The following is a 14,798-nucleotide window of genomic DNA, read 5'->3' on the forward strand; positions in this document are numbered from 1 at the left end:
GTCCCTCTTTCTTCAATACATTTGTGTATTTCATCCTTTTTTCCTTCCCTGCTACAGAATCAGGCTTCGGGCTCCCTGCAGCATTACCACAACAGCACCTCTGACTGATGGACTCAAGCTCCTCGAACTCTCCTTTCCTGAGTTCTACAAATAGTCAAGGTAGAGAGCTTTGTGCCTAATCCTTGATGTTCTCACTCTGTTCCCTAGTAAAAAGGCAATATACAATATTTGTTATTTTAAATTTAATCTATTTTCCTGCGTGAGACTGGAGCGCTACATAGAAGGCTTTAAGCCAGCAGACTGTACAAGTTCATGGCCCAACCATGCAGAGTCCGTCAGCTGTATGCAACTGCCGAATCTGGAAAATGCCAAAGTTGAACAGAATCTTACCGCCTCCAGTATTATCCCTCAAAATTTTAAAGGAATTCAGAAATATTTCATATACATTACATACTTTCTATTTTGGTAAGAAATGAGTTTGCACAGAGGTAGTAGAGGTAGTACAATCCTCTATAAAAAAAATACCACTTATGGGAAAACCACGATCATATGCAATAAAAACTCCTGCATGGTGATGGATTTACTTCATCACAACCCATCAGGACCGAGTCATGCAATTAGCAGCATGACTGCTCCATTTGTACAACGGTAAAAGAAAGAAGATGAAAAAAGAGAGGAAAGATAATCTGGGGCTTTAACTCAGCTCACTGCTGCTCACAGCTGCGGGTTTTACTGTTCCACTAAAAGCAGGGACGTCACTTCAAAGATGCAGCACAGGCACCAAACAAGTATTTGCCATGGCAGAACACCGTGGAAATACTTTATTAAAAGCTATGAGAAAAAAGAACTTGCACACCTAGTGAAACGATTTAGACACCTGAGTGATTTAGTCACAACAGGTGTGCACGTAATGCAGTGCAGCAGAAGGAGCATTAGGATATTAAAAGAATTAATAGTAGGATTACGTTGAAATGCTTCCACTTGGAGTCTCTCCAGACATCCAACGATTTGCTGAAATCTTATGAAAATTTCCATTGGGCTGAATGATCACATCAGTGGGGTGCTGTATCATTTTTACTGTGGCTATAACTACATGTAATAGGAAATATTACTTGTAATTTAAGAAAATTTTAAGATAACTTATAACTATAAAAGTACAACAGAAACAGGGAGATTTTCTGCATTAATTCCACTTGCCCTTGCATTTATATGCTAAATTAAGCCTTTTAAAGTATCAGGAAGAAAGAAGACTACCTCTATCAGTATCTTATCTGTCAACAGGATAATAGCTCTTTTCTTGAAACTATTCAATATTTTAATAGCTTATTAAATTAAAATGTAATGGTTGAGAGATGAATGTTTTAATTTATCGGCTGTACTAGTTTAATAGTGTAACTGGGATATTTATCATAGTCTAAGGATGCTGTAAATGTTCACATGTCTTAAATCCCATTTTACTATTAAGAGTACCGGTTGCAGAGTAAAGCAGAAACTGCCTACGACAAGATCGCCTGTCGGTGCTCAGCTCCCTCCCAAGGTCAGTGGGAGCCCCTTGTGCCTGTCGGTGCCCTCTGGCCACGCGGACATGCGACCACAGGGGACCACCGCCACACTTCTCCGCCCCTGTGACTTCTGCAATTAACTCTTGTTATTTTCACTGGCTGTCTGCTGCCTCGATTGGGAATTTGCACACCGAGCAGACCTCAAGGCAGCTCGAAAGCCACCAGCCGGGCTCCTCTGATCTGGTGAGGTTTTATTTAAATTCCATCTCCTGCATCCAGCATGAGACTCAGCCTTTGTGTCCTGCTTCCTGCCGCAGGACCCGGCAGCCCAGGGAGGCAGACCCATCCCCTAGGAGGTGTTGTCTGAGCTCAGCTTCTGTTCCTGCTTCCCAAACTGCACATTGTCCAGTGCTGCCAGTGGGAGAGACGCCCAGCACCCGGGCCTCCAGGGCTCTGCCCGCGGGGAGGACGGTGGGGACGGCGCTGCGAGGCAGGCGGCGGGGCCAGGAGCCCCCACGGTGCTGGGGCCGCCAGCCATCACTGCCCACTGAGCGTCTGGAGCACAAGCTGCGTGCCCGGAGGGTGCCTGGCAGACGGTCACGGGTCAGAATAAGCAGGGTGCTCCTGCAGGAAGGCATCTGGCACTGCCTGTGTCTTACCATCTCACGGGTACTGGCCTTGCCTCTAGGACAGCAGCGCAAGGTGCTTGTGTGGACAGCTTGTGTCTTCAGCGCACCTGGAAACCTTCTTCTGCCACCTACCTCAAACTGGCTGCTCCTGGCCTGGTCTCAGCGTACTAACGGGCAGCAGTTGGCCGAAAGGTGTTTACGGAAGCCACCACAACGCACGCCAGCTGCGCAGGGTATCTGGGAACAACCCACCACGACTAGGCCCCCAGACACTCCAAGCCAAACCCTTATTTTCTGCTCTCACCACGTTAGTCAGTTCCCCGCCTCGCCCCTTTTATTTTTTTCCCTGCAGCCTGTATGATGGTGTCAACTAATTCATTAGCAGGTCCTGCACACGGGAGTCTAACTTGTTACTCAAGAATGTTATTATCATTTTTGCAACAACGGCAACAAAGATATTTATACACCCTTTGAAAGAAAGCCGTACAATTAACCTGGTCAGACTGTGCAGCTGTTCCAGCGGAGCAGCCAGGATGTATGAAGGGGCAGTAGGACACAGATTTTCAAGAGACTGCACAATGTTTTCATCTTTCTGGACTTTTAAAATACCTGAACTTTAAAGAGTTGTTAACGCTTTTCTTTTCTGGTCCACATCTGCCAGATGTGAATGAAAATTAAAAGCCTGTAAAGGCTTACAGGTGAGCTAAAATCCACTCTTCACATTTGCTGTTTTAAGGGGCAAGTATCATACAAAAGACCGTTTCACTCCAAGTAAGAAATATATTTTTCTGGTGACCTTATTATTTTCTTCACATTACTCTTGAGGGTAGAGCTTACCTGCAGATGGCTGGAAAGCATTCCTGAAGACCTTTCTTCTTAACTAAAGATCCTTCAAGGCAATACATGATGATGTCCATAACCTTGGAAACAAAAGTTAATGTTATTTGATATTATATATTTCACAATAAACCTTCTGACAGGCAAAAATAAAAATTTTCTGTGCCTGACTGCAGCTTTGATATCTGTTTGAAGTATGATTGGGATAAAAGAAACCAAAACTGTCTTGCATGTAATAGTGCTTACCACAGCAATGGTACTGGCATCTTGAACCCTTCACAGCACCAGAAAACAATTATTAGAAGACTAATTTTTGGTAAACATAAGCTATTGGAGCCCTGAAAGTAGCTCTCTTGTTAAGAAGGCTTCAAAGCATCAGTACCAAAGTTACAAAACTACTCCATCACCTGAACCATTCTTCAGCAAAATTTGTGAGCAGCAAGGAACACAAAGGATAAAAATGTCCATGTGACCCCCCAGTGTGTTCAAGTACTATTGCACACCTGTACCACCAGCAAATTCTCTTTTTTTTCTTCAACGATGCCAAAGAAGTCTAAACCTTTTAAGTTTAAAAATGAGCTGGGTGGTGAAAGGTTTATGGCCCACACAGAATGAAGCTCTACAGTGCCAGTCAAGGCCAGTAAGTTACCCACTGCTGCATCAAAAAATCAAAGATTTATGGCAGAACAGCCTTACCTCCACAAGAAGGTCCACAACGTCGGTAGGCATCTTCTCAATTAGTATTTCAATGACTCGTAAGATCTCTCCTTTAGCCCGAGCAAGAGTGGTGGTGTGAATATTCTGCTGAGACTGCGTGTTTGCAGCCAGGGCGGTGTGCCTGTGCACCTAGCAAAGAGCAGGGTTTATGCAAACGCGCCTTGCTACGTATTGTCCATCTCTGCTTACTGTTATATGCGTGTTACTTTGAGAGCCCGTACCACGCAGAACGTTTTGCTTCCCTTTGAGACGTACAGGTTATTTCCCACGCCCAGTTACGAGTAGAGCTAAAGGTTGGTTATCCTTGAGGCAGTTTTTAAACGCAGGTCTACCTTTTTAATTCTCAATCTTGTAAAACTACAGGTCAAGGTGAGCAAATGCTTGGGTCCTGATTACATAACTTTCACATATTGCTGCATATTTCTTTGGGTATTAAACGTCTGCTTTGTAACAGGCCATTTTTGGCCAAGCATGAGCTCCAAGCACCTGGGTTCACTCAAACGGGTCTCAGAAAGACAGTGCCCAACCTACTCTAACCTCACAGCACTGCCCCGCCCCTTCATCCCCCAGACTGCACGGCCAAATCTCCATCCAGTCTGAATTCATACTTAATTGGGTGGCGTTTGCACTGCCAAAGAAAGCGGGATTTTGTACATTGCTATTTGAAGTTTGTATAGTCGCTACATCAGGATACAACAAATTAAGGCAGGCACAACTCAACGGATTGAGTTCGGCGTGAAACCAACCGTTAATTACGGGTGACTGGAAAGACCAATCTGCAGGAACACAAACATTACGCTTGCTTGTTTTCCCTTTTGGGGAGGAAGGGCAGGACATGGGTTTACTTCTGTTTCACGGGAGCGCGGTGCCCCAGCACAGAGGATTGCTGCTAGAGCCCAGCCCTGCCCAGGCGCTCACCTCCTTGGCAATGGTGGTGATGAAGGCGGGTGGTCTGGCGGTGGCGATGAGCGAGAGAGCGTGTCGCGCCGAGCGGGCAGAGTCGGCTGCCGGGCTCAGGGGCAGCCCCATTGTGATGCTAAACGGGCACCAGACAAAGAGGGAAGAAAGAAAAGGAGCATTAGAAATATAGAGTGAAAAGATTAGAAACAGCTTATAATGTCAGTTCAAGGTCAACGGGAGCACTCAAACAGTTAGAATATAATGGACTCCCAACAATGAGCAGTGATTAGGAGTCAGGGTGTTCTATCATCAAATACAAAATCGAATAATTAACCATGAAGATTGAAAACAGTATGTGCATCTGTCCAAAGTGTTAAAAAGGCCTTGTTAACAAATTATCTGTATGTGCTGAATACATATCACAGAAGTGAGGACAAGGCAAATGAAGAATGTCTTCCAAAGAATTTATGTTTTACTCTTTTACAAAATCTTAAATGCAGGGTGAAAAATATCCCGTTTATAGTAATTCTACTTAATTCAGCTAAGCACTGGTTACAGGAGATTAAAGTGAGAAGCTTCCTGAAGACCTAAAGCCACTGAATCTATTCAGTGTGATTTTCTTTAGCGCACGACTCAGTTACAGAAGCATGAAGAGATGACAGACAGCCTCGTACCTCGTGCTTTCTACTTACTATGAAATTATTCTAATGCTCTTTAGCATTTCTAACACTCAGGTTTTTACCGCAAGTCTTCAAATTAACACTAAGGGATTAACTGGTACCTAAATTTTCCATACACAGCATTTGTACTTGCTATGAGAAGATAAATGTAAGAAACAATAAAATAACAGCAAGTAACTGATAACTACATTTAGCAAAAGTAAAATCCAGTATTTGGTAATTGTGACAGTGTGTTACCTGACAAAAAAGATACATAGCTAATTTTGGTCTGAAAGCTTAATTTCTTAGCATGGTACTCCTTTAACTATCACCATTACCTATGCCACAGCAGCCTGTGTGTTTGTTAGGCTAATTGGACGTTATCCAGCAATTCTACCGATCCTTCCTGCACTCACATCCACAGTCCATAGGCCCCCCCCAAAGGTACCTCTTTGGGCTCACAACTCTGTGCCTTTAGCAAACCAAACCACTGCATAAGGGTGTATCTGACCCATCTAAGAACTGGACTACAAAGTTCAACAATACTTGAAGAAATCCTTTTAATGATGGTTAAAGATCATGGGAGAAGACCATCGTGGCAAAGCAGTATTCACCTGCTGGCTTTGATGCACTGGGAGAGAACAATTCCCCAACAGAAACCAGCAGCAGTGTGGGAGGAAGAAATGGCAGAAAAGAGCTAGAGGGAAGAACACGTTTTTGGAATTGGGCTTTTACAGAAGGGGAAGAAGCATCTGGGAACCGGCGTGTGTTGGGATTAGCCTGAACACGTAGCCTTTCCTACGGAGGAAACGCTCCAACAGGTCTACTGCAGAAAGGAACGGGAGACACAGACCAATCTGCCAGCTCTGAAACATTTTCAAGTTTCCTGTAACATATATTCTGCTGCTATGACCACACTTCCACCAAGAAGCAGCACTAGAGTTTTGTTTTGTTTCTTAAATAAAGACAAAAGAAAGGCATTTTCTTTTGCTCACTGCTGGTACTAGTCAGCCATCTGAATACAGTGCAATTCCCCGGAGATTTTGCTAAATCATGAAAAATTATTTTTAAGAACGCACCAAAACCCTCTTTTAAAGGAATTTCTACACCTTAGCTGTTTGTATTACAAATACATGTTAAGTATTAATAAAACCGAAACTTTTTGTTAAACTATGGCATTTAAGTGCATGTTGACAACACAAGATAGTTTTATTCCATGAAAAAAGGTAAAGTCTACAACATTATGCTATCTGGAAGCGAGACAGAAGGAAATCTGCATTTTCAGAGCCAGGATGGAAAGCACAAAGGTTTTATTTCCTAGCACTCCCACAAGACCACATGTAAAAATGTGGGTAAGAGAAAGTAAGCGTGGCATGTCATTTCATCAGATGCACTGAAAATGTCACCTCGGGCACTATTTGAAGGGTTTCTCTTCCCCAGGGCTCTTCTACTCATTCCTACTGATTTTTTTTTAAGAGTAGTAGAAGTTTACAAAGTCAAATAAATAGCTTACTGCGAAGTCCACTTATGGTTTTAAAGAGAATTTAGGCAGCATCATAAGTGAACAGTTAAGTTACTTATCTTTTTAATTGCTTCTTTCTTTTTTCTTCTTTTTTTTTTTTAATTTTTAAGTGTCCTTAAAAATAATTTTATGAGAGCTTTTTTCCTGGAAGCTTACAAGTTAAATGCTTCGCAACAAAGAATTTCAGCATGGTTCAAGTGTTCTCTGCCAAATGAACCATTTTTCTGGAGCAACAACAAGACGAGGTACAGATTACCGTTTTATAGACCTGAATTCACTAAAATATAAACCAAAGTTTATTATTATTTCCTTTCCCATATACATCGTATATACATTATTATTCCCATGTATATATATTAAAACTACGGCTTTTGAAAATGGAAGTCTCTGCAACAATACTACAAAGATGTCCCTATACCCTGTTTCCTTGTAAAAGCGTACTTGAATATAACTTAAAAAAGTCACATAAGGATTTTCCAGATAGAAGTGATGAAGCAGGAAGCAGGTATCAAAGCCTCATGAGTCTCCAAGACTCATTATCTTCCAAAAGCAATCAGAACTTCAATGTCTCGGCCCTTTTTTCTGTAAGAAGGCTTCCCGTTTCTGCCAGCAGCACTTTGCCGTACAGGGTGCTTGGTAAAGCGTGCATTTCCCTGAAAAGCAACAGGCTTTTTGTTAATTCATTAGCATCGCTCAGCAGTGGCAGTATGTGGGCAGAGATTAGCCCCCTCCCGGGGCGGCCAGCTGCTCCGCACGGCCCCTTTCAGGAGGTGGCTGTGCGGGTGGAGCGGGCACCCCGCACCAAAACCCCCGAACAAAACAGAGGCAGATGCAAAACCAACGTATGGAGGGAAGGGCTGCCTTTCATGCCCAGGCTTCTGTTCTTACGTCCATGGGTGTTAGGTCGGCACTACACCCAACACAGGAAGGCAACGTGTGCTGTCCCTCCTGCCCCCGGCCTCCCACCGCAGCTGTCAGCAGACATTTGAGGAATGATTTTTGTGAGCGCATCAGACAAAATGGTTGCAGCCTGTCCTGTAAGGCACGTTTCTGACACCAGAGCCAATATTCCACCTGCACACGACAGTAGGGACCCTGCCTCTAATATCTATTTATGCTTTTGACTGGTGCCTTTTGGCTGACGTGTAGACGGCCGATTCCCACTGGTCACTATCCTGCATGGCCAGGGAAATAGCGCTCTCCAAAGCGCCCTGAGAACCCTCTGCAAACCCCCAAACTCCTCAGCAGCTGTATTAGCAAAGAGAAGAGGTGGGATTGCTGTTTTTATAGGTGGCAGGTTAAGACAGATTAATTAAGTAACTTCAGGAAGGCAATGGAGAAAGGCTGTATCTGAGTGAAATCACAATGTGACAGCGGCCATCCTGCGTCGGCCTGTGATGATGTCTTACAGCAACATGCTACTAGTCCCCCATATTTAAGAAAAAAGAGAGAATTACTATTTTTTGTAGATATCTATGATAACAAGAACCTCTTCACAAGCAGCACGTTTGGAGCTGCGTTACACAAAGTCCCACTCTAGCTCAGACAGGAGTTTGAGAGCTGCTCTCTGAAGGCTACAAGCAGCCTCCAGCTGCAGCCCAGATCTATCTCACCTCACAGATCTCCAGAGCCGCGCACCTCTGCCGGGCGCTGCAAGGACACCCATCCTCAGGTCACCGCAGCTATTGGGTGGCATCGATGGGAGCACGACAAAACTCCACCGGGTTACAGGAGCCTACCCTGTGGGCTGGAACCCTCAGCGATGTTACAGCACGTGTGTGTGCAATGCTAGGCACCGGGGACTGACTGAAATCACAAATTAACCTCAGAAGCAAGAAACTGGGGTCCAAATACTCTACATAGTTTTTCATTTGTCTTTCTCGTCTGCTTTCTTAAAGGAATGCTGATTCTTACTAGCAGGTATGTTTTCAAGCATTTTGTTACTCGAATTGTTTGCATAATCACGTAACCTTATTCACAATTGTGCAGCTGAAAAAGTTAATAAATCAGGATAAGCATTTAGATAGAAACTGACACTCTTAAAATGTACAAAACCATTTTACATTCTTAAGTAAGTGAGTGGAATCTCTATAACATACCTGTCTAAAATAAGTTATTTTAAACCTACTTTAAACGTATACTTTACCATCTACAGAAATAAGGAGGATACATTTAAAAAGCTGATTCTAGAAACCAGTGAAAATGAACAAGGTAGTTCAGGAGAGCTGCAGGTTATCTCTAGGAAAAATGGGGAAGGAAAAGGTGTGGATGGTGCTGAACACACAATCTAGCCATCAGACCCCTAAATTTCTCGACGTGTGCATTGAAGCGATGGCTGAAGAAAGGGGAAGGGCCAAAACATCCTCCCCGGCGTGAAGCTTGGAACTCATCTTCCTCCTCTTCCTCCTCCTGGTCCCCGACCACCACAAGGGGTGCCCGGCCTCACCAAGGAGCGCTGCAGGCGCTGCGTGTCCTGCAGCTGTCGGGAGGTGAAGCAGAGCCCCAGCCGCCCGGAATGAAAGGTCTAGGCCAGACCTGGTGAGGATACAAATCCCTGCTGCTGCCAAGCTTAAAACTTTGCTGTCACTGCAGCACATGCTAGCTTGCCACGTCACCAGCTCTCATTTCTCCTTTTAAAACCTCAATTTCGGCAATTGTTTAGGCCATACTCTGAAGTTGTTCCCCTGTACTTGAAAACTAGGGATGTCCCTACTACAGAGCGCACGTTTGCACGGGCAGAATTCATATGAACGCAAAACTAAAGGTTTCCGCTAAACACAATCAAAACTGACAGTATTTAGCCTAACTATTTAGTACACATTTATGTATAACATACGGATCAACTAAAAGATAATTTGTTAATTCTGGTATATGGCGTCATAATCTGTATCACAGTGGAGCTTGTAATTCAAAGAGCAAAAATTGCAGGCAGCACCGCTCCCTACAGTCATCCATGCCAAGAAATCAAAGCCTAATAAATGCTAGAAAAATACTCTTAATCCTCATGCCTGAGCAGCTTCACTCGGCACGGCTGGCTAGCACGCTACGGTCTTTGGGGACTGGGATGAACTGGGTGAGCGGAGGAGTTATAAATATCAGAGTTGTGGATTTCAGCTCAGATATTTATTTAATTCAGAAGGGAAAAAAGAAAACACCGCTTTTTTTGGTCAATAAATGTGTTTTGTTTTTTTTTTTTTTCTTCTTAAAGCACAAGCTTGACATAAAAGCTCTTTCATAAAACGTTCTTAACATCGGGGAGAGAAGCCAGGCAGCTGTGCACTGTTATTGTGTACACGGTAAATCAGGCACAAAAAGGGGCAGCTCAGCAGGGCACCGCGAGGGTAAGATGCACACTTAACCCCCTGCACACATTGTTGCTCTGTTTCTTTCCATCTTAGTCTGTCTGCAGTCAGTACTGTATCTGTCACGAATGTAACAGGCCATTTTCAATCTAAATCTTGTTATGGATTAATAAGCAAACACTTTCTCGCTTATTATGCAATTTATCATGATGAAAATTGCATTGGGCTCCTCAAGGCTACATGCTGATACATTCATTTATTCAGTGCTCTGGGTATAGAGAGCCATACTAATCTTTATGACAGCTAAGGATGTAATAGCGAGATGAAAATTACTTGCTGAAGAACTGTATTCACTCGGTTTGTGCAAGCCCACATCTAAATACAATAGGGCGTACGAGCTTCTTTGGGAAGGTAAACGTCTGGGCTTCTTTGTCAGGCTACGAGAAATAATTGAGGTTCAGACAAATAACAACCTCCATCCGCTTTGTACATATTTCTCCATTAACCCCCAACACACACCGATCGCTCATTCTTTAAAGCCCGAGGAAATTTAAACTGCTATAAACAATTGGTAATATCTGACTTAATATAACGTATAAAGAAAGCCAGAAATCTCAATACGTCCACACACGGATGTCAAGACACACGCATGGTGTTAAGACAAACCTGGTCAGCCCTTCACTGCACATACCATGTAAAACGCATGTGCCTTTATTAATAACCAGTTATAAATTCATTCATAAAATACAATTCCTAACACAGCAGTTTTCAGAACTAAGTTCTCAAATAACTTCTAAAGGGCTTCTAAAAGTGCTTGTGCTGTTAGAAATTATTACTACAGGAAAAAAAATCTTGAGAAAAACAAAATCATCTAAAAATACGTATTTCTATTTTTATTTATAAACATTATTGTGAGGTGTTCAGGTGTTTCTAATTATAAGGACATACCAGTTTCACCACAGAACAGCATTTACTGTGATTTACCAAACAATAGGCTCAGAATAGAATAATAATTGTTTAGAATATAATTTTTAATACTGAAACCAATTTTACTACAGCAACGCTGTAAAGAAGAATATCTGTATGATAACCAACTACCCCTTACGCTAACCACACAATTATACGTCCCTATCGATATTCCCTTGGCTACTGAGAGGCCTACTGCAGTTTTAAAGCAGACGTTTCCTTCCCCTTTAACGTACAATTCCTTCTCCCCCACGCTTCAGGATATATCCAGAAGCTTGACAGACAGTAGCAACGCCACAAAGCAAAGCACCTACTCAAAAAGGAACCTCCACACTTTAAGAAAAGAAATACAGTAAAATTAATACCTAAATAATCAATTATGATGATCTCTGCAGTTTTAGACAAAAGATTTTTTTTTTTCCTGAGCAAAAACCTTGCAAATAAAATTTTACAGACCAGTCATGGAGTCTTCCTATAGGATTGAAATTGCTTCCTCATTAATGAGTGGTTTATCAATTAATGAGTAGCTTACTAATTAACACTTAAGGAATACCACTGATTAAAACATTATGTAGAAAACACTACATAAAATAAATATTAAACATGAAATATGTTAAAAAAAAATAAAAGCGAATATTCACACAACGCTTGGGGTGCCAGACATAAAAATTTGCCATTGGAGCAAACTGGGAAAGCTGTGCTGAAATCAACAGCAGCACCACGATTCGCACATGCTGAAGAGTTGGCTTTGTATCCTGCAGGGAAACATCCCATCAGCACGCAGTCAAAATTCAGAACCCAAATTTTTGGGCATTGGAATTATGAAGTTATCACAGTCAAAGGATACAAACTTAAGAAACGAAAACATTCTAAGTTTCTATTAGAAAAACCATCAATCATTTCTTATTTTGTGTGATGAAAATTATTATTTATCAGATTTACATATTTTTAGTAAGAGTTATTTTCCAAATGGATGCCTGCAGATGTCTGATACTACAATTTAATTCATACTAACAGCCAAATAAATATGAAGTTTGTATCTGCTCATGGCAATCCTCCACCTAGAGCAGGAGCTACGTTTTCTATGTTGCAGCTAGGGATTAATTCATTCCTGTGCAATAACTGTACTGACAAATGAAAATTTTGCTAATGTACACCCACTAATATTTTTCAAGGTTTTACATTAAAAGCAGGAAGCCTGAAATAGCTTTGGAAGCCCATAAAGCATAGCATCATTGTTTTGTTTCACATAGACAGCCTGCTGTGGTTGCTGCTCTTATTTTCTTTTTACTTTAACTACACAGACAAATCAGGGCCTTTCCTTTTGCATACCTAAGTGGTTTGCTTTTTTGGTAAAAACTAAATAAAGACAAATTTATTCAGATAGCGATTTAGAGCAATTTTCAAACAAGATGGTCGATTTTACAGCAAACAATAATAAAAATAAAGACTATACTGCAAAACCCTTTGCTGTGCAAATAGCTCTGCTGCCATTAATCAGATTAACAGTGCGAGCAAAGACTGTTCGTGTGAGAATCAGGTCCCCAGTTTATTGCATTTGGCTCTCGTGTCATAAAATCTGGGGATATTCAACAGAAATGCTGCTCGACTCATGTAAAGTCACATTACATTAAAAAAACCCAAATGCTAAAATTCAAGAATTCCACGATCGTAACGGAAGATGCGTAAGGTGCTACCTTTATTAGGCAAGGCATCTTAATGACTTCACCTAGGCGTTTAGCCGTAATTATTCGACGGTGTGATTGATAGGATACGGCACCAGCTAGTGCAGAATCTCGTCTGTGATAAATGAAGTGAACAGAAGACCTGAACTGAAAATAACAATAGGAAAAAGAAGAGCTGCGCAGTCTGCCTCAGCCAGCGACACGCTGCACGCAACAAGGGGAGGGGAGGGAGCTGGACGCACGCCCTGGCAGGTGGCAAACTGTCCGCGGGGCAGCCCTGAAGGGAAGATGATCGTTCAAATCACACACTAATTTTAGAACAGTGACTATACCATACCATTCATGAAAGACTAAAGTGAGTCCTTTAGCTGCGGTAGCTCTGGCGTTGTAAGTTTTATTTGCTTGGCCCTAAGACAATGGAAAATCTGTTTGCTACCCTGTAAGTAAAGGCGATACTTTTTTGGGATTTAACAAATACTAAACAGGGCAGGCAAGATTACAATGGTATCCTCAAATTCAGAGAACTGATTCTTATTTCACTCTAATTCATCAGCCTATCATGTTATGTCTAATATATATATTTTAAACATTTAGGGAGCAGATCCAGCCAACGGGTTTTATAGACACATTATTCTAGTGCTGCACAGACAGACCTGAAGTTTTACAGTTACAGTTATTTTTAAGTTACTGAACATATGTGCACTTAGAGTTCCATGCAAAGAAAAAAATACATAAACCATATTACATTTTTAGCATGTGTTTTACGCTAAAGTGTCAGACGTCAGGATGAAATTCACACACCCCTTCCTTTTCAGACCCAGCTACAAATACCGAACTGAAAGATTTTATTTCAAGGAGACTAGAACATATATGAGACAGCATTCTACATAAACCTTTATTTGGGACACTTTAATAAATTGTCCTCTGGCCCAAGAGACGGGCTGCGGTCTATTGAGTTCATGATTTGTTAGCAGTCCTTAAATCTACAAGTTACCTTGATGCTATTAATAGCGTGTTACTGACCAAATAACCACCTTTCCCAAAGTGTGCTTTCCAAACCAGTTCATATCCTGATAGGATGGCTCATAAAACCATGGGACAAAAATCCATGTTTTTTTTTTGCACACGCTGGTGCAAAATACCTTCTGAAAATACTACTTTTATGGTTAGAAAAGGGTAAAAAGGTATTATAAAAAAATGGACAAACGTATTTTAGATATAGAGTTGTCTTCACTCATTTGTTTTCTCGAAGTTACTGCTGAAGTGACCAGAGGATTCGTGCTCTGTAGCCCAACACGTCGCCTACCAAATACTCGGTGTCTGCCAGTTTGGGATGGGACGGCTCAGAGATGAGAGGAGTGAGCGCCGCAGGGCCACCGCTCACAGGTGACCCGATCCGCCCGGCCAGCGCTAACGCTCTCTCCCTTCCCGAGATCGCACATCAGAGCCGCACACAGCTGCACAGTGTATGTTAGATTAGATGGTACCGGTTCAAATGCAGAACTTGAAACAAGGAATTATTCCTTCTTCCATCTTCTTGCCAAGTACTTCAGCTATTTGTACTTGAACCAACGCCTAAAACCAGGAGCTGCAAGTCAGAAAGACGTGAGGGTTTTTGTAAGTGAATTAAGGAGATACCTACTTAGCAAGCTGCTTCTCGGCGTCGGCACAGAGCTCCAGAAGACCCATGAGCACAGCAGAGACGTCCATGTAGGGCTCCCAGACGGTGAAGCCGCGGCCGATCAGGTCGATGGCAGTTCTGCGGATGGTGCTGTGCGCGGGCAGCTTGGGGCTCGGCGGCTGCAGCAGCAGAAACGTCAATGCCTTGCCTGCCGAGCAGAACGGGAGAGAACTGGTACAATGAAAGAGAACTGGGGAATTGATTTGGCTCTGTTGTTTTGAACTGCTTGCTGTTGGGAAACACGTCGCATGGAAATGTGTTCACAGAACACACCACACCACGGCTTTATCTCGCTAAGGAGGGACAGCAGCTTACGACTGCAGCGCCTTCCAGAGTCAATGAAAATAGAGAAACGTGCTTCTGTGGATATCAATTACGCTAATTAACTGCAAGGCATT

The 14,798-nt window shown here is 42.5% G+C and overlaps 1 protein-coding gene across 5 annotated transcripts in view; it reads right to left on the reverse strand.

Annotated features, from left to right (window-relative positions):
* WDR7 (WD repeat domain 7) overlaps window positions 1-14,798 on the reverse strand; it is a 115,309-nt gene that overhangs the window by 29,550 nt on the left and 70,961 nt on the right. For all 5 annotated transcript variants that reach the window (XM_035560005.2, XM_050716417.1, XM_035560012.2 and 2 more), the window contains exons 21-24: window positions 14,362-14,548; window positions 4,604-4,721; window positions 3,665-3,814; window positions 2,969-3,051 (exon numbers count right to left, since the gene is read on the reverse strand). In XM_035560005.2, the coding sequence (XP_035415898.1) occupies window positions 2,969-3,051; window positions 3,665-3,814; window positions 4,604-4,721; window positions 14,362-14,548 (538 nt within the window). The remainder of the gene's footprint in view (window positions 1-2,968; window positions 3,052-3,664; window positions 3,815-4,603; window positions 4,722-14,361; window positions 14,549-14,798) is intronic.

Source organism: Cygnus atratus, chromosome Z, assembly GCF_013377495.2.
Source record: "Cygnus atratus isolate AKBS03 ecotype Queensland, Australia chromosome Z, CAtr_DNAZoo_HiC_assembly, whole genome shotgun sequence".
NCBI lineage: Eukaryota > Metazoa > Chordata > Aves > Anseriformes > Anatidae > Cygnus > Cygnus atratus.